This window comes from Glandiceps talaboti, chromosome 6 (genome assembly GCF_964340395.1).
Source record: "Glandiceps talaboti chromosome 6, keGlaTala1.1, whole genome shotgun sequence".
NCBI classification, from domain to species: Eukaryota; Metazoa; Hemichordata; class Enteropneusta; family Spengelidae; genus Glandiceps; species Glandiceps talaboti.
Window position 1 is genome coordinate 9,984,958 of NC_135554.1, and position 20,597 is coordinate 10,005,554.

The following is a 20,597-nucleotide window of genomic DNA, read 5'->3' on the forward strand; positions in this document are numbered from 1 at the left end:
AGTTAACCACTAGGCCGCTGACAACCCACTCTATTAGCTATGACCCACACTCACACAACACAATTCATCTCTTTCTTAGTCTGTAAGGTAAGCCATGACAGGGCGCCCTCACACATTGGTCAACCCTAGGAGGTCGATGAGGGCTATCTCTTTCCTTGAATGTTACAAATATACATAATGGCATCAATCATACATAGACTTGCTGACTGGCAGAGACAGACTAATAATATTATTAATATGGTACGTGAGTGAATATGAAAGAACTGCACGCTTGACAACTTTGTATAATAAATACATTAAGTTTATTCAAAACATGAACTTCTTTGTGCAATGCAAAAAGGGTGTGAAAAATGACACCGAGAGGCATAATTCACTGTAAACAAACCCATATAATACAATCATGCAATAAAAAGTACACCTTCATTATTACATTCTGCCACAAATACTACACCGTTACTATCACCAGCTCTCAAACTTCAGTACTGGCCTTGCAGCAATCACTTTCAAAGTAAAAACAAACCTTGATTATTTAACCAAACTTATACTATTTTAAGTTTCTCATTGATATTTGGACTCTCTAGCCATAACTTACAATAACAGAATATAAATTTTGTACATATGTCATAGGGAAATATAAACATTTACAAAGTGATCAAGAGGGGCTAATACTTCAGCACAGCTCACACCACCACACAATTGGTAGTTTAGTCAGAGTGAGAGCAGAACTATCCGTTTATATGAAATCAGTAAAATTTCATTAACTTGGCAAATGTTTGTTTAAAGGCCCAGTTTGGATAAGGGTGGAAATTCAACTTTGAAAAAACAGTTGTCAGACAGATCTAGCTTGTGCAGAACAACAGAATGATCCTATGTAATCCTTTATGGCTAATACCCACTGATAAGATAACACTAAAGCATAATAAAAAAAAAAAAAAGTGTGTGGTTCCAGTTACCCGACCCACCTAGTTTTCACTGCTGACACTAAACTTTTATTTTTTTACGCATTGGAGAGAAAAATAATAAAATCGCCAGAAACAGTGAATGTGGAAACTGACATCGACTTAAAAAGACACTATAAAACTGTTCTTCCAATCTGTAATGGCTGTACATCTGATGGGGAGAAATCAATAACTCAGAGACCATTTGGAAAACAACGGAAAACATAACTACCTGAACTAGACCCTCACAGATGGAAAAAAAAGTAATAAAATTAAAAAAATCTATCTACCCTACCTATTCTAAAATTGAGTGTAATGGGAACCACACACCTTTTTTTATTAGGCCTAATGTGAAAACCTGGGATTGAAACCCTGGCACATGATTGATCTACAGATATGATATAATATTTTGTAATGGCAACATCAATGAGTACTTCTGATGTGTGAATATGATAGAATAAGGCAGAGAGGTCAGTAGTCAAATATGTGACACTGTATTTCTTTTTGTTGTTCTTTTTTTTGCTGATTTTGTCGGACTATACATAGCTATTGGTGCAATCCCAACAAAATAATGTGTGAAAAAGGGTAATGTCTTGATTTTATATTTCTCAATAGTGTTGTTGATGATGATGACTATGAATTATGCACACTTTTTTAAACTGAAAATTTAACACTTTAGCATTTATGGAATAATTTTTTCACTTTTGGCCAAGAAATGTTATCGTAATATCTCTTCATGCAATTCACAGGAACAAACCAAGTTTTGCCATTAAAACTCTTTATCTCACCAGCAATAATGCATGAATTATTTACAATATCTACATTCTTATATCTACCCTGTAAATGATTATTTCTGGACTTGGATAATTAAAATAATAATACAAACGAATGTCTTGCAACTTGTATAGTTAGGTATATTGTTGACAATGGATTACTTTCTACAGGTAAAGTAAAAAGGAGAGATGCATTGAGACATAGAGGGGTTATTAACAGTCCAGTGAATGAACAACATAGTAATTATTGAATAATTATGCTTAATTTGTTAGCGTAACTCATTTCATTGACTTCACAAAGTTCAGTGTGCTCAATCGTACATTTTCCTGTTCTGAATTTTAGAACTATTTTCTCCAACATGTTCTGAAATCTCTTGTATCAACACACTTGATAATTCGTGCAGCTTCAGAAACTTGAAAGGACTGGATGTCATGCAGTTAACAAGTCACCACATAGTTTCTTTCTTCTTTTCTTCATGTAAATAACTTCAAGTCAGCAGCAAATTTAAGGTTCAACTGCTAGATGTTGAAACTTTCTCCACAGCCACATGTCCCTTTTATATTAGGATTATTAAAAACAAATTCACTGCTGAGTTTAGATTCCACAAAGTCCATTTCAGTTCCTAGCAATGACAACTGTGCCTTAGAATCAATGAGTACCCGTACACCTACAGGAAACAAAAAATAAAACAATGTCACAATATGTGTTATTCCCCAATATTTTTCTTCGTTCAACCAAGTTAAATATGAGTGATCTAAGGGGTCTTTGCAGCTACAAGTCACTAAACGATTAGTGACAAATGGCAATTTTGAACGTTTTGACTCATATTTCAAACACTGCAGAACCAGTTACATAGACACCTGTTGTCGTGACATAGACACACGTAGTCGTGACATAGATGTGCATTGCCATGATGTAGAATGACCAGGGTATAAATCCATATTTTTTGTTCAACTTGGCTTGTGCATGGTATATATATATAATCTACAATATACAGCAGTATTTATGTAAGTGAGAACAGAAAAGTACCTTTCACAAAGAATTTGTAAAATCTTTGAATAGTTAATTCACAGGGATTAGACATTCAATTTCAACAGTTCTTGACTTGAACTTAGGGGCAAAGATTGTCCCTGGCATAACAAAAATATCCATTTTCATTTCAACATTTCATTCTCATCTGCTGTTTGCATAAAAGGATGTGTTAGATCTCAGCAAACATGTCTCAGTCGTATTAACAGAAGCTTACCATCTTGAACAACTTCTTCATCAAACTTTTGTTTTTCTTTTGCAAAGTCTAACGTGTATGATAGCCCATTACAGCCTCTTGTTTTAACACCAACTTTCAAACCAATCATGTCTTCCTTGGTTTCCATCAAAGATCGTATTTTACTCACGGCTGCCTGGGTCTGTAAACATCAAATAAGACAGTTACTCAAACATTTACTTTCACAAATAACATCACAGTTGACCAACATTTTCAGGGAATATCAATATCCAGTAAGTAAGTTGAAGAGAAACTTAAGTCTAAGAAATTTGAAGACAACAGTGGTGTCTGAGACTGTTTACAAATTTTTAGACATACGAATATATGGACGGGTCACTGAGTTCAGTGCCATATTGGGGGGGGGGGGGGGTACATGTACATGTATATTGATTCAAGTGCCAATGCAGTCATGACGTTGGGCAAACTCAGTCACTTGTGATGTGAACTTCTATGCTACAATGATGCTCATAACATCTGTGACAGAAGCCGACGACGGTATTTTTTGAAATATTTGTAAATTTGCCTATAGGAGAGAAAGAGGAGACATGATCGAAGCCTTCAAAATTCTAAATAAATAATATGATGACACAGTCGCAAACTTCCTTACAAGAGATACATCTGAAAGAACTCGAGGACACTCACTGAAACTACAGAAACACCATTGCCGTCTTGATGTCCGAAAATTTTATTTCACAAATCGAATTGTAACTAAATGGAACTCCCTGCCAAATCATGTTGTGACCGCACCCTCTGTACACTCATTTGAACAGCGCCTGGATAAGTTCTGGTCTACCCAGGAAATCAAGTATGATTACAAAGAGAAAATCACTACAAGTACAATTGGAATACCAGGACTTCAACAACCAGATCTGGACATAGAGGCCTAGAGGCCTGCGCCCAGTATACAACCTAAGTAAACCTAAGTAAGTAAGTAAATTAATGCCTATCATTACGTCATTATTTTGTAGCATGAACATCCTAAAAGTTGAACTTATGTGACTGTGGGCAAACTATGACCTGACAGGTATAACAAAGTTTACGTCCAGGTCATGGCTAAATTATATTATAAATATCGTACTACACAGTAGCTAACTGTCGCTACCCGACGTGTTAGTATACTTTTGGTTATTGTTTTCGCGTTACGTCACACGTTCGTTTCCGACCTAACACGTATCTCAGACGAGTTGATTATCTGTGGACGCCTTTTTAATAAGTATTAACCGCACGTACTAGTAATGCCGGGGTGATAACACGGTTGAGCGTTCATAGGATTACACTTTCCGATCACATGCAATGTTACCTCCTAGCTGTATTGAAAACTTCAAGATCTCTGAATACACTGAGCTCTGTGTATTTCCACTTACGCAACATGAATAATGACGAGGGTGACCTTCAGGCTCTATACTTCACATACATCAACCAGCCGTAAACTGTACATTTTTCGATGACATTTTAAACAGTGTTAAGGAGAAAGAAAAGGTTTTAAATACCAACGTAAAATTCTTACCAGAAGAAGTGCTGCCCGCCGTGGAATTGGTTTTCGTTTACCGACTGCACGAACTGTGGCCGATATAGCAGCCATTATGTAACGAGTGTGAAGCTACCATCATACTCATATTCATCTTCACTTTCAAAAGTTGACCTCTACGATCAATGTGAATATGATGATAGCTCATCATCAGATTCGAAGTACTTCCGAATGGCTATGAACATGCGTTCGGCAAATCACATATCCTTCATTGGCAGGTTGAAATCATGTGATTGTAATTACTTTTCACTTGATGGATTTGCATGCTCTCTTGTTATTTTTGCCAGAGTATCCAATTTGCACCATGAATTATTGTTATCATGGACCATTATTTTTCACAATCGATTGCGTTGACCGATCCCAATCAAGGGAACTACACACATTGTGATAATTGTGGTCTTGACAACACTATTTTGTGTAAATTTCACCAGTGTAAGTGTTAAGTAGGGTTTCAAAGATAGCAGCACTGTGGGAAATCAAAACACACTGCAGCCAGGCCGTATTTTATTACATTACTCATACAGGTTTTTTGTACACCCATGGCCAAATATTGATATTTCATTTTCAAAGATATGGGAAAGGCATACTAAACATCCAAATTAGTTTTTTATATGACAACAATAATTCATTGGAAATTGCAAATTGGATACTCTGGCAAAAATAAGAAGAAAGCATGCAAATCCACGCTAATCAAGTGAAAAGTAACTACAATCACATGATTTCAACCTGCCAATGAAGGATTTGTGATTTGCCGAACGCTTGTTTGTACCCATTCGGAAGACTTCGAATCTGATGATGAACGTGTGAAGCTATCATCATATTCACATTGAGAGTAGAGGTCAACTTTGAAAGTGAATATGAATATGAATATGAATATGATGGTAGCTTCACACTCGTCATTATGTCTACGAAAAATACTATTAGAGGATTTGTAGTCTGGACTTTCGATACTATTATCTTAAAAAAATATTTTCTATATTTTAATAAATAATAATTTCAAACATAATGCTTACTGATAAATAAAACCATATAATAAGAACAATATTTTAAGAGACCTAAATGAATTACTTAATGCTAAATAAAATGAGTATATCTCGAATATATGGTATATGTATAACTCACGTACGTTAGTGTGTCGGGTCAAAGGTCAATGCAGACGACTTGTTCCACATGCACCACTGTTTTGGATGTGAGGACAGGTTATTTCGCTATCAGACCACACATGAGTGTAAAGTGAGGGCATTTTAAACGATTATCAGGAAAATGGGAGGATGGAAGCTAGAAGTAGGAAAGGTAAGCAAGGAAATCGATAACGTATTACGACATTAGCAGAGATGTCGATGTAACTGGTACAAACTGAACTGGTGGACGTCAATGGCCAAACAGTTACGAGTTTGTTGTTGCACGTACAAACTTTGAAGCTGAGAGGAACGTTTCACTCCTGTCAGGATTTTCTGTTAATAGTTTATTGTTCTTCCACATGTTTGAAAGCATTTGCGTAAATATTGTTTTCATCTGTGGTGATGGTGGTGATAATAATGATGATGATGATGGTGGTTGTGGTGGTGGTGGTGGTGGTGGTGGTGATTTTAAATCTTGAATACTATTGTCCAAAATGTATACATGTACTCCACGTTGTTAAGTTCACCTGATTAAATTTTATCAAGAACATTTACTTTTACTAAGTCAACTCATTCGTATTTGGCTATTTTTCCTAATTTTTCCTGTAGTTTAGTACTCAATTGTATATAGCTAGGGAATAAATGTTCGCTTTGAAAAGATGATGATGATGATGATGATGATGATGATGATGATGATGATGATGATGGCGGCAATATACTCACAATCGTGAAAGCAAGAAACTAGAATATTGAACCAACTCTATTACAATTACACCTGCAAAGACCTAATCTCAATACGCATGTGTCGAGAATTAGCAGTAATTCCAGCAAGAGAACCTTTAAATACTCTGGAGCTGTCATATGGAACAGTCTACCAACACATATTAAGCAGTGCAAAACAATTCATACTTTTAGAAATACATACATAAATCATATTATGTCAGAGAGGATGACTTCCAGTATGGTGTAACTGGATGGTGGTGTAAATTTATCTATCGATATTGTTGCTTTTTCATCTTGTCTTGTTAAACGTTGCTTCATCATTGTTTGTAATTTCTTTTTGTGTGGTATGTAATTATTTTTTTTGGTGTATGGTAACAGGACCCAGGTGGAAATAAGCTTCTGTTGTTTCCTGGCTACCCTGTTCTTAAATAAACTTTACTACTACTACTACTACTACTACTACTACTACTACTACTACTACTACATCTACATAGATACAAATTTGTAGTCAAGCTAGGGATTTTGGTCCTTGAATTTCCTTGAATTTCCCCAAAAACCTACCAGTCAGACAGGGGAAAAAACAAACACAGAAAAAAACAGTGCTAGCATGTAATGTAAAATGTAAAATTAACTTTTCTGTTGATTAATTATTTTGTTTGTATCTAAATCTGGTCAAATTATATGAATGTAAACATGCAAAGTTTGATATTCTTAAACATAGACCCTCTACTTTGGTGGAGGGTCTATGTCTTGAACAACTATTTAGATATGTGTGACATAGTTACATTTGGAAGATGTTTTGAACCATAGATCCTCTTGAACCGTCTTTCCATTTACAATAGTATAAAATACGGCATTGCATGGAAATTTTGAGCAAAACGAAATGTGTTTGTTTTTTGTAAATCTTTTGAGAAACCTACCTGCATGTGGACTGCAAACAAAGGATTTACATGTAGTTGACAGTGCCTTACAACTTTTTAGCAAATTGTTAATAGGTGTGCCAAGAATGACGAATCATTTAGTCTAGCTTGTCTGAGAATATTGAATAATTGAATGATTTGATGATGCCTTTTTTTCCCTTTCCATTCAACAGATGACAATGTATGTATTCTTCCCAGTGGCTTTATTTTTCTATTTTAACCAACCAGAGTTATTTGAAGACTATATCTCAAAAAGAAGAGTAAGTAATTCTCTCTTTGTTTTTCCTGATTTGAGTAGTTAATTTATAATGTTACTTTACTCACATTTTTGACATTCAATACAAAGTATGTGGCAGAACCCGATCACACACGTGAGGGCAAGTGTGGCCTACTCAGGGATATTTGTATGAGTGGTTGCAGTGTTCTCTGCAGTCATACTTTCATGAGCTTAGTGAGCACTGGTGCAAATACCACACTGGCACTCACACGGCCTGGCATTATGTTATTATTACATATGTGTATACGAGGCTACAAATTTCTGTAAAAAATGATACATTCTTGTGTATACTGAACGATTGTACTGTCATTTGCATATCATTTGCATGCAGGTATGCAATAATGTTTTCAGTATTGCACTGCAGTGCTAGTTCCACAAGTATGCACGCACACCGATACAAGTAATCTCTGCTACATATGTAATAATTGGCATTATTTATATATCTGAGTATTAGGAAAGTGATTATGTTTATCACTAAGTGATAAGGAAAACTTTTAAACTATATTGATATAAATTATATAGCCAATATTTTTCTTTCTTCAGCCAAGGAAGAATGCGAGTGACATAAGGGGCCTTGTCACTACAAGTCAAAGATGGGTAGTGACAAACCTTAGTCATGAACTTTTTTCAGTTGAATGAAGAAAAATATGTGGGAAATTAATATCATTATAAATGTTTAAGCTTAGTTTATGAAAAGTGAGGAATTCTTGAACACCACAGAACCAACGCTTTGTATGCCCATTGTCGAGACATAGAATGACAAAGAAATTAATGCCATATTTTCTGTTCGAACGTGTACAACTAGGTTGTACAACTAAGTATTTCATCATTATTTACTTAGTGTATCTAACTTTGCTACTTTTCTTTCTTTTCAGAGATATTTATTTCCTCCAGAGGATTTAAAACAGGTGAGTTTCCAACTCTTGCTGCAGTAGTGATTCACACTTTCTAAATTGTTCTTACACTTAGTCTTACGCTATCTGCTACTGATAAGACAACATATATGTCAACATTTTGACAAGTAAAGGGTACTAAAGGAAGAAAGATGTCTGTAAACAACTAAGCAAATATAAACACAGTTAACGGAAAAATTACAGGCAAAAATAACACAAAAGAGTCACAGATAAGAATAATATACATATCATTATCAAATGCCCGACCCCGTTTACAGCTAACTTTGTGAGACCTCAGACCACTAAAATTCATTAGTGGTCTGAGGTGAGACACAAGCTGAAACTGTAGTTGTGCAGTGTGGTAGATTAGTTGTCCAATGTGGTAGATTATACACAAGTTGGTGACAGTAGGTGATAGCAGTGGCTTTGTTGTGTGGATAGAATCACCCTATAATCAACTCAGGATAGTGTGAACACTGGTTAGTTGAATGCAACAACTATCAGAAACACTGCCCTATTGTGAGTGTAATTAGTACATCAATGTCCTGTACTAGTTCTCTCTACATGTTACAATATTAGTTTTGGCTTGTGTCAATCTAATTAAAATCCGATGTCGGTACACCATGTGATTTCTTGTTGGCTGTTACATTTACTGTCGTTTGTTCTTTTGTGAGTGCTTGTTACATACATCTGACACAATACCATAGGTTTGCCGGAACCCAATCTTGTACTTACGAGTAGCCAATCACAATCTGCCTGACAATATAATACTCAACGTTCAAATTGAAAGAAAGAGAACCACCAAACAATAACAATAACATTGTTGTCTGCACTCTGTGTGCGTGCTCTTTTTGAACAGAGTGCTCTGAAGTACTGTACCCATATGCTTCAGCACATTACATGTTCTCATTCATGAATTGAGTAAATTCACACAGCGCTCTCGTGTAGCGTGGGAAAACCTATGGTATTATGTCAAATGTATGTCACAAGCGCTCACAAAAGAACAAGCAACAGTAAACATAACAGCCAAAAAGAATACATCAGATTTTAATCAGATTGGGTTTGTGTCTACCTTTAGTAAGCTGAAGTAGGCTTGCTGCTTTTGTATGTCTAGTAGAAAGGGCATTCCAAGTCTAACTATTTTAGTTTACAGAGATCTATACAGAATACATGAATGCGTATATCGTAGCACTTTACTGGTATGCGATAACAGAATCCTATAACTAATGAATGGTATTGTGGCATATTCAGGGTATTTGCACCAATGATTGTGGTGTTCTTTGCACCCATATTATTACAAGTGAAGCAGTTTATTTGAGATATCATAACAGTCAATCTGTGCATCTGTTCATAGACATGTCTATGATCTGTTCAAGCAAATAGTTTGGGTGGCCAGTACTGAGTAGAAGTTAGGGACACAATCAGATTTAAAGTTATGACGGGATAGCCATATTTTGTGTTCTAAGTGAACCCATATGCTAATTAATTCCAATAATGATAAATATTTATTAAGTCATTGAATTCATGTTATTCATGATCAGTTCTACTGCCTTTATTTCTGATTTCCAGAAAGCTAGATTAGAAGACTTTAAAGAGAAAATGCGACAGAAGAAAGGAGAAAGTTGAAAATTATCATGATGTTACTTTGCTTTTATGAACATATTATATGATTCCAATGCTGCACTGTCTAATATCTCAGTATAGGGATACTTGGCAGCTGATCAGAATTGTGGAAGTGAAGATATATTGACTGTAGTGTGGAAAGACAATACCATGCACTACTATGGCATGGTATATTTATACAGAAGAAAATCAGACATATTGCAAATTGTTGCGATGGGCATATTGACAAAATTAAAATGAGATAATGTTGTGTAATTTCCATTTTACAATTCATATTTTTTGTGTTTAGTCCTACCGATTAAAATAAACAATAAACTATTTTTATTGTAATGGTTTGTTGCCCTGCATATTTCTTTGGCCTAATAACATAAAATTGTGTGGTTCTGATTATGCTCAATTTTAGAATAGGTGGGGTAGGTAGATTTTTTTCCAGTGTTTTCCAAATGAGGCTGCAATGGATTGTGTTCTCCCCATTGAGTTGAGGCAGTATACAGGGTTGTTGTGCCACTATAGGTCCATACCAGGGGTAATAATTATAAAACACTTTGGTTGCAATGTGAGAAAGTGCTATACAAGAAATAACATTATTATTATTATTATTATTATTATTACTCAACATACACTTTCGAAAACAAAACTCAATATTTTACTTGACTGAAGCATCAGCCACAAAACAAGTGCAAAGTGAGACTGAATCTTTAAATCTATTGAGAGATGAAATCTTTATTATATTGCAACAAGATTTGTTAGCATTTAGAACTATGTGAAATGGTAATCTGCTTTTAGATTTGAACACTGAACTAGCGGTCATTTTGCTAAGCATGCATCGAGGGAACATTTTCAAGCTTAGTATATTGCTAGATCCTCCTGCAACTTTTAAAAGTGACTGAGCCAAGGGCTTGCATGATAGGGACTGTGAACAGGTACTTTCATCCAATGGTTTTTGTTTGGCAACTTTCTGCTGTGAGTGTTGGGTCTTACCTAGAAGACTAAGTTTATGTCAACCACACACTGCTTTTCATTGTCAGCGCTGTGTGATTTAGTTTGGATCAACGTTTTTTGATCATAAGTTTAATTTCAACACAATGATGGAAATGTCCCTGCACCGCGTTCTAATATTTATGAAGAAAGTGACATCATTTTGTGATACATTGGGTGAATAAATAACGAAGGAAAGTCTGCATCAGTAAGGGTAGATTTTGGTCATTTTCCATTGCTTTGCTGACAATTTGTGATTTCATCTCAGACAGGGAATTTGTCTTGATTTTGTCTCACATACGACTAACCATAGGGACATTGATTGTATGGATGGATGGATTGATGGATATATACATGGGGGTGGTTTATACCATATGCGTGAATGGTGGATCGTAATGATGTATGGGGTGAGGGGGGGGGGGGTACACATAATAATACATTGTATAAAAAAAAAGAAAATTGTATTTAAATAAAGAATGAAAACATTCCCTGGACTTGAGCAAGTCTACAGAAACCCTGAAATCTCTCACTTTATCTCCATCTCCTTTATTTAATCCTTTCGTATGACAAGAGGTACAGACTAGGTTGTATTTCCTCTGTTTTAAAAATTGTAAAGATCTAGGGGTGTGCTGTATACCATGGTGATACGGTGAAGCCAATTTATATATATGCATTTGGGTAGATAGAAAATCGACTAAAATTTTGTACTAGCATGTATATTACCAATTCTTGATGTGTTTTAGTACAATCCAGATAATATCTTTGTCAAGATGTAGGTAGTATAATGATACGGCTATACAGCTTAACACCTCAACTCGTAGCGTAGGTGGTCGCAGTCAAGACCAGGAGGTGTACTATACATGCTATAAGGCTAGTTACTTGTTGTACAGTGTGAGCTTTTTCGTAGTGTAGTCCTTGGCCATCGTTGAGGGCGCCAGTCATGTGTAAGTCACCGACACTGTGAACTGTCAGCACAGTAGGTACATGAGCACCTAAGTTCTCTAACATAGCAAAGTGACTTTGCTATCTGCAATAGTAATGCCACTATATACCAATATGTTAAATACATTACAATTTTTGTGACATGCGAAACTTACATTAACTTTAGCCTTTTGAATTTGTGAAATTATTAACTATGGATAACTTATAAATTACCTTAATAGAGCCAAAAAACTCGATCAAGATCTGCTAGATAGGAGGACTCCCTCCCCCAGGTGAATGGGAGGTACTCAGTCAACTAACAATAAGATCCACCAACCATTTATTATCATGATGTGTTATTAAAGTTTTTTGAACGCTTTAACCATATGTATAAGGATTACTTGCTAATTTTAGATGGTACTGTCTTTTACAGTCGTGACATTACTGCTTACATATAGTATTCCATGTAGTAGGCCTATTTCATTGTAATTTGACAGTAGACATTTTTACATAATATCAATAAACATACACACAGTATTTTATTTGATTGGTATAAATTGTTTAATAAAATCAATATATTCATTTTTGTCAAATTTAAAAGTGTGTGTATGTATGTATGTATGTATGTATGTATGTATGTATGTATGTATGTATGTATGTATGTATGTATGTATGTATGTATGTATGTATGTATGTATGTATGTGTGTGTGTGTGTGTGTGTGTGTGTGTTTGTTTGTTTGTTTGTGTGTGTATCTATTACACATTCCCTATACATACTCTCAATTCTCTATGTGTTAAAACTCAGACCACATACTCATCGTGTTTGTTTCACCTGCGATTGATTACATTTGTAAATGATTTCTTTCCATTTGTATATGAAGAAATTAAGAAATTTATATATTGGAGGTAAAGACAAATGTTTTTTCATTCTTGTCGCAGTCGTCAGGAAACCTTGAACTTGAGTTCAGAGTTTCGACAGAGCACTAAGAGCTCCAGGGGGTACGGACACTCTATCAAAGTGAAAGTCGGGTTGAAAGTCTGGATTGGTCAAAGCTTCTCTGTCCAACTTGAATGCTTCTATTGGATATCGACTACTGCCATCTACGGCGATTTCACTTAAAATCTTCCCAAAAAGACCAGCAAACCTAGAAAGTAAAATGATAGAATAGGTATATTTACATTTCAAACACAGGGGGCCCAGACTTAGTTAGTTATGATTATGGAAACAAACAAACAAACAAACAAACAAACAAACAAACAAACAAACAAACAAACACACAGCATGATATGAATACCAACAAACAACAGAGTAATTACAAATGAATATCAACAATGTTTCTATGCAATGAAAATTACAACATGTTTGCCTATATAATGGTCACTATTGTCATACCGCATAGGGACTCGTAGTGACAAAGCCCCTTAGGTCACTTGTATTTTCCTTTGGTGAACGTTTAATAATATATTGGGGAATATATCTAATTAATTAATGTCAAATATAACAAGTATTATTGTGGTCCGATTATCATAATGACTCATTAACTATGCAGAGTATTCATCTCGCTCGCTTTATGCACTATATTTTACTTTCACACGTTGACGAAATCCATCGTCATTTGGCCAATACTTACTTGTACGCATGCCCAGCACCACAGCATAACGTTATCTGAGGAAAGCCATGTTGGTCCAATGTATCGATGATGAACTTACGGTCAGGGGTCAAGTCGTACAAACACGTTTTGGTGTATAGTATTGGCCCAACAGCCTGTTGTAAAGACGATAGAAAAAAAGACATATTATTACAGTTTTCGTTTTTGGGATTTACAAATCGGTAAATCCCTTTCACTTGTTTACGGATACCTGCAGTAGTATCATAAACCTCAAAGTAGAAAATAGACAATAAAGAGAAATGGCAAAACATAGCTGCAAAGTTCATCTCCTGAAAAATACTTTACAATTTTATGTCACCACCAACATAAGTTACATTCACATGGTCTATTTACCAAGCTCGGTAAGGGTGACATTTATTCGACAGACGGTATGACATCGACGTAATAGAAAAGTGGCCTTCCTGACTTCGACCACTCATCAGACCACTAAATTTAGTGGTCTGAGTTGAACAGCAATGAAAAACATTCGACGGTCTCCCCATCCAACACCGAGTCTGAGGTTCACCTTACCTTGGGTACAGTACTTTTGAGGAAGTCCAGACAAATCTTCTCCCTCGCATGATCAGGCTCACATGGTATTGAATCAGGGTGGATTTCTTTACCGCTCGCTGTTATTCCTGTCTTAATGCCTGTATTGCCATGGATAGGAAACCCATAGTGAAAGTATTTGGGTGTCAGATACTGCCAACATGGCGAGCTGAAAGATATGTTTTATTTCGTTAATATAATATATAAAACAAATTATGACTAGTTCTTTTTCATAAGATTTAGTGTTTTCGTGGAGTTGCATTCATTTGAACTGCTGTGCTGTACATTAGATCATTGCCATTGTAATTTAAGATAATACTGAGGCGCGTCCTTATCAGCCCCTTATGTTTGTGGACAGAGATGACAAGAGCGCCCACAAACATTGGCCATTCAGTACAGTTTCCTCACATGAGATTAAAATTATGGCTATCAAATCCATCTATCAATCAATCTATAGAAGTGATAATAACAACAACAACAACAACAACAACAACAACAACAACAACATCCAAACAACCAAAAAACAAACAAACAAACACACAAACAAACTTACTAGCTAACAAAAAATATGAAAAAATACAAAACCAAAACAGAACGAGTAGAGTAAATATATCCATACTTTTCCATAGTGAAATCTTTGATATTGGGTGTTGCAACGTAAGTAGATTGTTCAAAGGTATTTGTTATAGGAAGTTTCATATTTAGTGACTCAAGAACCTGATTGGTCCAGCCGCCGGCTGCTATGACAACACGACGTCCTCGGAAAATACCGTTAGTTGTGTGAACCTATTGGGACAAATAAGTGATAAGTGATGTTATTATATGGAAAGTAATACAGTTGTGATTTTTGACAATTCTTTTTTTTCATAAGACGTTTGGAATGGAAACATAGTTGAACACACAATTCTCTTAACATTTCTAATAAAAAAAACCATGGTTACGGACTGTGTCACTTTAAAATAACCGTCGCCATATTGATATACGCTGTTATACTCACCAAGACGTGTAGGCCATCCTTGTCTTTCTCAAATCGAACGACTCGACAATTTTCCTCGATGGTGGCGCCGTTCCTTCTTGCTATTTGTATATGAGCAGCGTTAGCAGTAGCTGCCTCCACAATACCAGCCTCCTTAGTGTACAAACCAATCACGTTTGGATGAAGCTTGAATTGAGGAAAACGTCGTTGAATTTCACTACTATTGAGAAGTTCAAAACTAAATGAGGGAAAAAATAAGGCAAAAAAAACATATGCCAGTTTAAAACTGTACTAGATGCAATTGGTACATTAGTTTGAAACTTATTTGTTTGGCTGGAAACTGTTTTGTTAGATTCAAAAACTCGTGTACTACCTGAACGCGTAACGGTATTGAATCACATATCGGTGAACCTTTTATTTTGTAGCTGACGTATACATGATCAATCAAATCAAATATCAAATTGAGTTCTGAGGTTCGCACCACCCAAAAATCAACGCCCTCAACGGTAATCACGATCTCAACCTATTACTGCACTACTTATGTATAAGATTGACCAATGATTAACATGTGAAATGTCTACTTATAGGTAATTAAAAAAATAGTCAGTGACTACATACGTTCTACAGTGTGGTTTGTCAGATAAGGATACTATAATTACTACTACAGTTACAAACTAGTGCAGATTTAGGCCCTGCTACTACATGCACTGGATCACTGGTGAGAACGATTTAGGCTCTGCTAATACTACATGCACTGTTCTACATGCGCAATGGATCACTGGTGAGATTTAGGCCCTCCATGCTACTACATGCACTGGTTGCAACTGGAACGTTCATTGAAAGTGTCTTGTTAGATATCATGAATTCCATTTGTACTTGTAACATCGTACACACCATACGTACAGACACACTTGTCAACATATTTGTATAACAGTACACATAGTATGAGGCACAATATACAACCAAATTGATTTTTGAGTGCGCACCCACAAATCAACACCCCCACCCCCAATTAATCACGATTTCAACGAGTGTCTCTATTGGTACGGAGGGTATCTGAGAAAGGTTTGGCCGACATTGTCTAGATCTGCTATTGTAACTACCTGCAGATAGTTGTGTAAAATCCACCGAAAATGCTTTACTGACGTGACAAAACTGAAAATTGATATTAGATTTATCGCAAAATAAAAATCCACTTTCTGTTTCTACTTTACAACATTTATAGTTTCTCTCCTTACCCAAAATTTTCGTTGGACATAGCATACCGGTACACAGCCACTACTTTCGATCGACTTTCATCTTTTCTAGCCATCAATAACTTTCCCGTCGTGTGGATCAGTTTCAACCCAGTATCTCTCTCCAATTCCTCAAATGCGGTATATGCATGACGTACAAGCTTCAGATAGCATTCTTCCGCGTAATCGGTTCGACTTGTTTTGAAGACGAAAAAAGAATAACTTTAGTATATGAAATACATATTGAAATTTGAGCCTTCCGAAGGTCAAAATTATGTAAATTCGCATAATTGCGCCCTCAAGTGGTCATAATTGAAAGCAAAAAACTCTCGTAATATCCGAATGGACGCTAACATTCCTATACTTTATAAAACTTGTTGATCAGAATGATTCATTGCTAGTAATGATTGTCTGCAATATAATAAGTATATAAGCTTCAAATTTCAAAGTGTTATTCAATCAATTTGCCAATTAAGGGTTATGTCATGTATGAAGCTATAGCTCAGAATCTTGCATTCTTACGATTACTGTGTGTAGGAACAAAAATCTGAAGACTTTGTCCCAGAACTAGAGGCCCTGGCTTTTACCTGTCAGAAGGCATTCATCAGTTTATGTACGTGTTGTATGGCCTAAGGTTCACGAGCTTGTTGAAGTTAAGTTTTACCCAATAATCTAGATGAATATGCTGCTTTTTTTCTAACAGTTGTAAGGTATATATATGTATGAGGAGTGCAATGGGATCATTGGAATACTGTTCACCTACATAAATCTCCCGTGATCTTGTGATCCCCCGTGATCATGGCCAAGTTGAAACCTTTCCAGTCCAAGAACATCTATAGAAAGAATTGAAGTAATAAAAAAAGGCAATCTCATAATAGTGATATGGATGTACATATTGGTATTTATTCTCGTTTTCTAATTAATAAATCAACTTGATTATGGTTTTTCTACATGAAAAATATAACAACAGGCAAAGTTCATAATTATAACTATATAATTACAAAAATTCTAAAAAAAAATTATGAAAGGTTTGTTATTGTAGGTAAAGATGCAATTTGTAAATAAACAAAACGATGGGAGGCTAGAATAGCATACACTATGGAGTACAGACAAGATTGGCAAAAATGGAAAACATTGCAATTGGTTGCTTGTATGAATAGTGAACACGGCATCAAAACACACACACACACACACACACACACACACACACACTCTCTCTCTCTCTCTCTCTCTCTCTCTCTCTCTCTCTCTCTCTCTCTCTCTCTCTCTCTCTCTCTCCTACACGTACACATACACATATGGGAACTGAAAACTGGATTGTCGCAACAAAACTCATTGAACTCAAAGAGTTTCTAAAAGTTCTGACTATACTTGTTAACAGCGCATCACCAGGTATATATAATATACTATATAGTAAGTGTCTCTCTGGAGAGAACAGTGCTCGATGCCATATTAATACACGTACACACACACACACATACACACTCACAATACATGCATTATATCACACAAAGACACATACACGCATAATGTACATACATATTGTTATAATTTCCTTCTGCTTCCACATATTTTCAGTGGACATTTTAAAAGTGTGATTGTCAATGGGCAAACATACAAAAACAAAGACAGGAGATGTTTACTTATTTCCATACACGTTAATGGCACCAAAGGTTATTTAGGGACAGTCTGACCTTCTAGCAATGTCTGACAGGTCTAGACAAATGGATATTTATAGCGATTGAACTTTGGATAGGCACGTGACACGGAAGGGTAAATGAAGATATAGTGTCGCTGCATTTGTTTACTCATCACGGTCAGTTCTATAGATATAGCAGAAAATTTCACTGATTGAGGTCACTCAATGGTCCGCCATATCATGCTATATCGAATTCAAATCCCCATGTTATGTTAGTATTTACAATCATGACTGGAACACACATCATATTCTGTCATTGTGGGGTTGACTACAGTTAGGTCAACAACTATAGATCTAGAACTACATGGCTATGCTATGCCTACGAAGGTTGTTGACTTTCACAACACGATATTACCTTTACCAGCCCTTTTCGACAGCCAGTATACCGCTGCACTGCCAATGCCACCACAACCGACGACGATGTACTCGAAGTCCTTAACTTCACTCGGACGATCCATGGGAGAGTCTGCGAGGCTTGTATTATTGAGACTATAAGTGTTCGTCTGGTCTTCGTTGCGACCCACTTGCAGCTGTTAGTGTGACATTTCGTTTGATGTGTTTATAGCTATGTCACAGGGTCATGTCGCCCAATGGTTTGACAATAAATGATCGGATGGGCCAAGCCATGTATGCATGGCATGGGTAGAGTTAATCCTTAACAACTAACTCGACTTCTTTTTGTACTAACATGATATGGGGGAGGGGTGAATATGGCTAATTGGCTATAACATACGCTTGATCTGTATTGTCTGCAGATAGTGTACATGTGTGCGCACAACGAACATTGTGAATCTACGAGTAACATAAAATAAATACACGTATACCGGTAAGCCTAAAAAAATACTTGTTTGGTTCCGGTTACCCGACTCCACCTAGTTTTCCACTGCCGACCCTAAATTGTTTTGACGTATTCGACAAAAAAAATAACATCGCAAACATTTTGAAGTCTCACGAGAAATAGTGGATGCAGAAACTGACATCAACTTAAAAAGACAATATCCAATCTGTAATGGCTGTACATCTGATAGGAAGAAATAAACAACACAGAGACCATTTGGAAAACAATGGAAAATCTGAACTAGACACTCACAAAGAAAAAAAATATATAATAAAATAAAATAAAAAGTCTAACTACCCCACCTATTTTAAAATTGAGCGTAATCGGAACCACACAATTTTTTTTATTCGGCCTTATAATTATAATATAATGTGTATTATGACGTTTTACGACTGGTGATATATTTTATACTGAAATGCACGACGTGTTGTTTACCTAGCCTCTACAAGAAAACACATATTTAAAAAAATACGTAGTACACATGCAAAGGGTTAACGATTCTAGGAAGATATACTCTTAATTAGGAGTGGTGTGGAACTGTACATTGTGAGTCTGCGAATGGAAATAATAAACATTATACTATATGTGTATGTTTACAGTTTTCGACGGTGAATAATAACTTTGTGAAAAGCAAGACGTGTAGTAGTATTTACAAAAAGCAAAACAAATATGCGCAGTGCACATCAGTGCAAAGGGGTTTCTAGGAAGAGAGTCGACTTGCCTGAAAGTGAGGCGCATCAATACATACGAAGACTTTATGTTTATCTTACATATTGATAACCCACATGTCCCTGTGTAGTGTAACTGTAGACGTGACATGTACATATCATGACACTTTTACAGCCGTTTCTGACAGTTTGTCAAATGTTTACATGATATATAGCCTGTAGGTTTTCTAAATTATCTTGAGCATACATCAAAATACAAAACAAACAAAGCAAAACATACATCACGTGGGCGGACAAAAGTAAATTGTAATTTTTGCGATCAGCATGATATGGTTTATACGCTCCTGGTGTTACGATCCAAAATATCGTAGTTCGGAATTATGGGAATAAATTCTACTTTTCGGCATTGTAGGCCATAGGTCATAATAGTACTGGCGATGACGAATCTGGGCAAACATGATGTAACTGAAATTCACATGATTGGTTAGAGAAAAGTATATATTAACTTTTATGATGGCGTGATCTTATGGCATGATTTTCTATTTTTAGTTATTGTGTAAATTCCATTGTATTCGAAGTACTAGTATACTTAAGATGAGAATTAAAACATCCAGAAGCACTAGGTGATTCTGGCAAGTAGGTGATTCTGGCAAGCCGAAATCACTTCTCAGTCGTGACTAATTCCCGACTTGGACCTGAACGATCCCGTACGAGAGTATGAGAGTGTGAGTGCTAGAAACTAGAAACTCCTCAAATTCAAATTTCAATGGACTCCTGGAAACTAATGCCATTAAAGGCCTATGAAAATGCGACCGACACCAGGAAAATGCTGGATTCTCCTAGAAAATCGATCGACTGAACGATCGACGTTACTGTCGTCGATTAGGTGGGTGGGGGGTCTATAGGTAGGTGAGGAATAAAAGGCCGGTGTGTTGATAAATAAAATATATTTCGCTGGTCATAGTCATGGAAAATGACCAAAGGTGATCTGAATAATTCTGGAAAACGAATGCAAAGGTCCA

General features: G+C 36.0%; 3 protein-coding genes across 3 annotated transcripts; 1 reads left to right on the forward strand and 2 right to left on the reverse strand.

Moving 5' to 3' along the window:
- Positions 1 to 330: 330 nt before the first annotated feature.
- On the reverse strand, positions 331 to 4,558 carry LOC144436400 (iron-sulfur cluster assembly 1 homolog, mitochondrial-like). The gene is made up of 3 exons (XM_078125198.1): positions 4,484 to 4,558; positions 2,959 to 3,118; positions 331 to 2,379 (listed from the first exon to the last, which is right to left on the reverse strand). Exons 1-3 carry the CDS (start codon positions 4,556 to 4,558, stop codon positions 2,231 to 2,233), a joined length of 384 nt encoding a protein of 127 aa, XP_077981324.1. The 3' UTR covers positions 331 to 2,230.
- Positions 4,559 to 5,656: 1,098 nt separating this feature from the next.
- LOC144436045 (protein PET100 homolog, mitochondrial-like) lies at positions 5,657 to 10,275 on the forward strand. The gene is made up of 4 exons (XM_078124701.1): positions 5,657 to 5,797; positions 7,442 to 7,528; positions 8,421 to 8,453; positions 10,008 to 10,275. The coding sequence occupies exons 1-4, from the start codon at positions 5,768 to 5,770 to the stop codon at positions 10,062 to 10,064; spliced, it is 207 nt and encodes a 68-aa protein (XP_077980827.1). The 5' UTR covers positions 5,657 to 5,767; the 3' UTR covers positions 10,065 to 10,275.
- Positions 10,276 to 12,872: 2,597 nt separating this feature from the next.
- On the reverse strand, positions 12,873 to 18,602 carry LOC144436686 (monomeric sarcosine oxidase-like). The gene is made up of 8 exons (XM_078125533.1): positions 18,425 to 18,602; positions 17,134 to 17,203; positions 16,374 to 16,565; positions 15,157 to 15,373; positions 14,779 to 14,945; positions 14,142 to 14,328; positions 13,593 to 13,726; positions 12,873 to 13,106 (listed from the first exon to the last, which is right to left on the reverse strand). Exons 1-8 carry the CDS (start codon positions 18,525 to 18,527, stop codon positions 12,926 to 12,928), a joined length of 1,251 nt encoding a protein of 416 aa, XP_077981659.1. The 5' UTR covers positions 18,528 to 18,602; the 3' UTR covers positions 12,873 to 12,925.
- Positions 18,603 to 20,597: the final 1,995 nt, after the last annotated feature.

Bases quoted from the DNA above. Each gene is read 5' to 3' on its own strand.
- LOC144436400 (XM_078125198.1), bottom strand. From the start codon at position 4,558: ATGGCTGCTATATCGGCCACAGTTCGTGCAGTCGGTAAACGAAAACCA. The intron at 3,119-4,483 runs GTAAGAATTTTA...TGATGTTTACAG, and splicing joins GGCGGGCAGCACTTCTTCTG to ACCCAGGCAGCCGTGAGTAA. The intron at 2,380-2,958 runs GTAAGCTTCTGT...TGTTTCCTGTAG, and splicing joins TGAAGAAGTTGTTCAAGATG to GTGTACGGGTACTCATTGAT.
- LOC144436045 (XM_078124701.1), top strand. From the start codon at position 5,768: ATGGGAGGATGGAAGCTAGAAGTAGGAAAG. The intron at 7,529-8,420 runs GTAAGTAATTCT...CTTTCTTTTCAG, and splicing joins ACTATATCTCAAAAAGAAGA to AGATATTTATTTCCTCCAGA. The intron at 8,454-10,007 runs GTGAGTTTCCAA...TCTGATTTCCAG, and splicing joins CTCCAGAGGATTTAAAACAG to AAAGCTAGATTAGAAGACTT.
- LOC144436686 (XM_078125533.1), bottom strand. From the start codon at position 18,527: ATGGATCGTCCGAGTGAAGTTAAGGACTTCGAGTACATCGTCGTCGGT. The intron at 14,946-15,156 runs GTGAGTATAACA...TTGTCCCAATAG, and splicing joins AGGATGGCCTACACGTCTTG to GTTCACACAACTAACGGTAT. The intron at 14,329-14,778 runs GTATGGATATAT...CATATCTTTCAG, and splicing joins AAAGATTTCACTATGGAAAA to CTCGCCATGTTGGCAGTATC.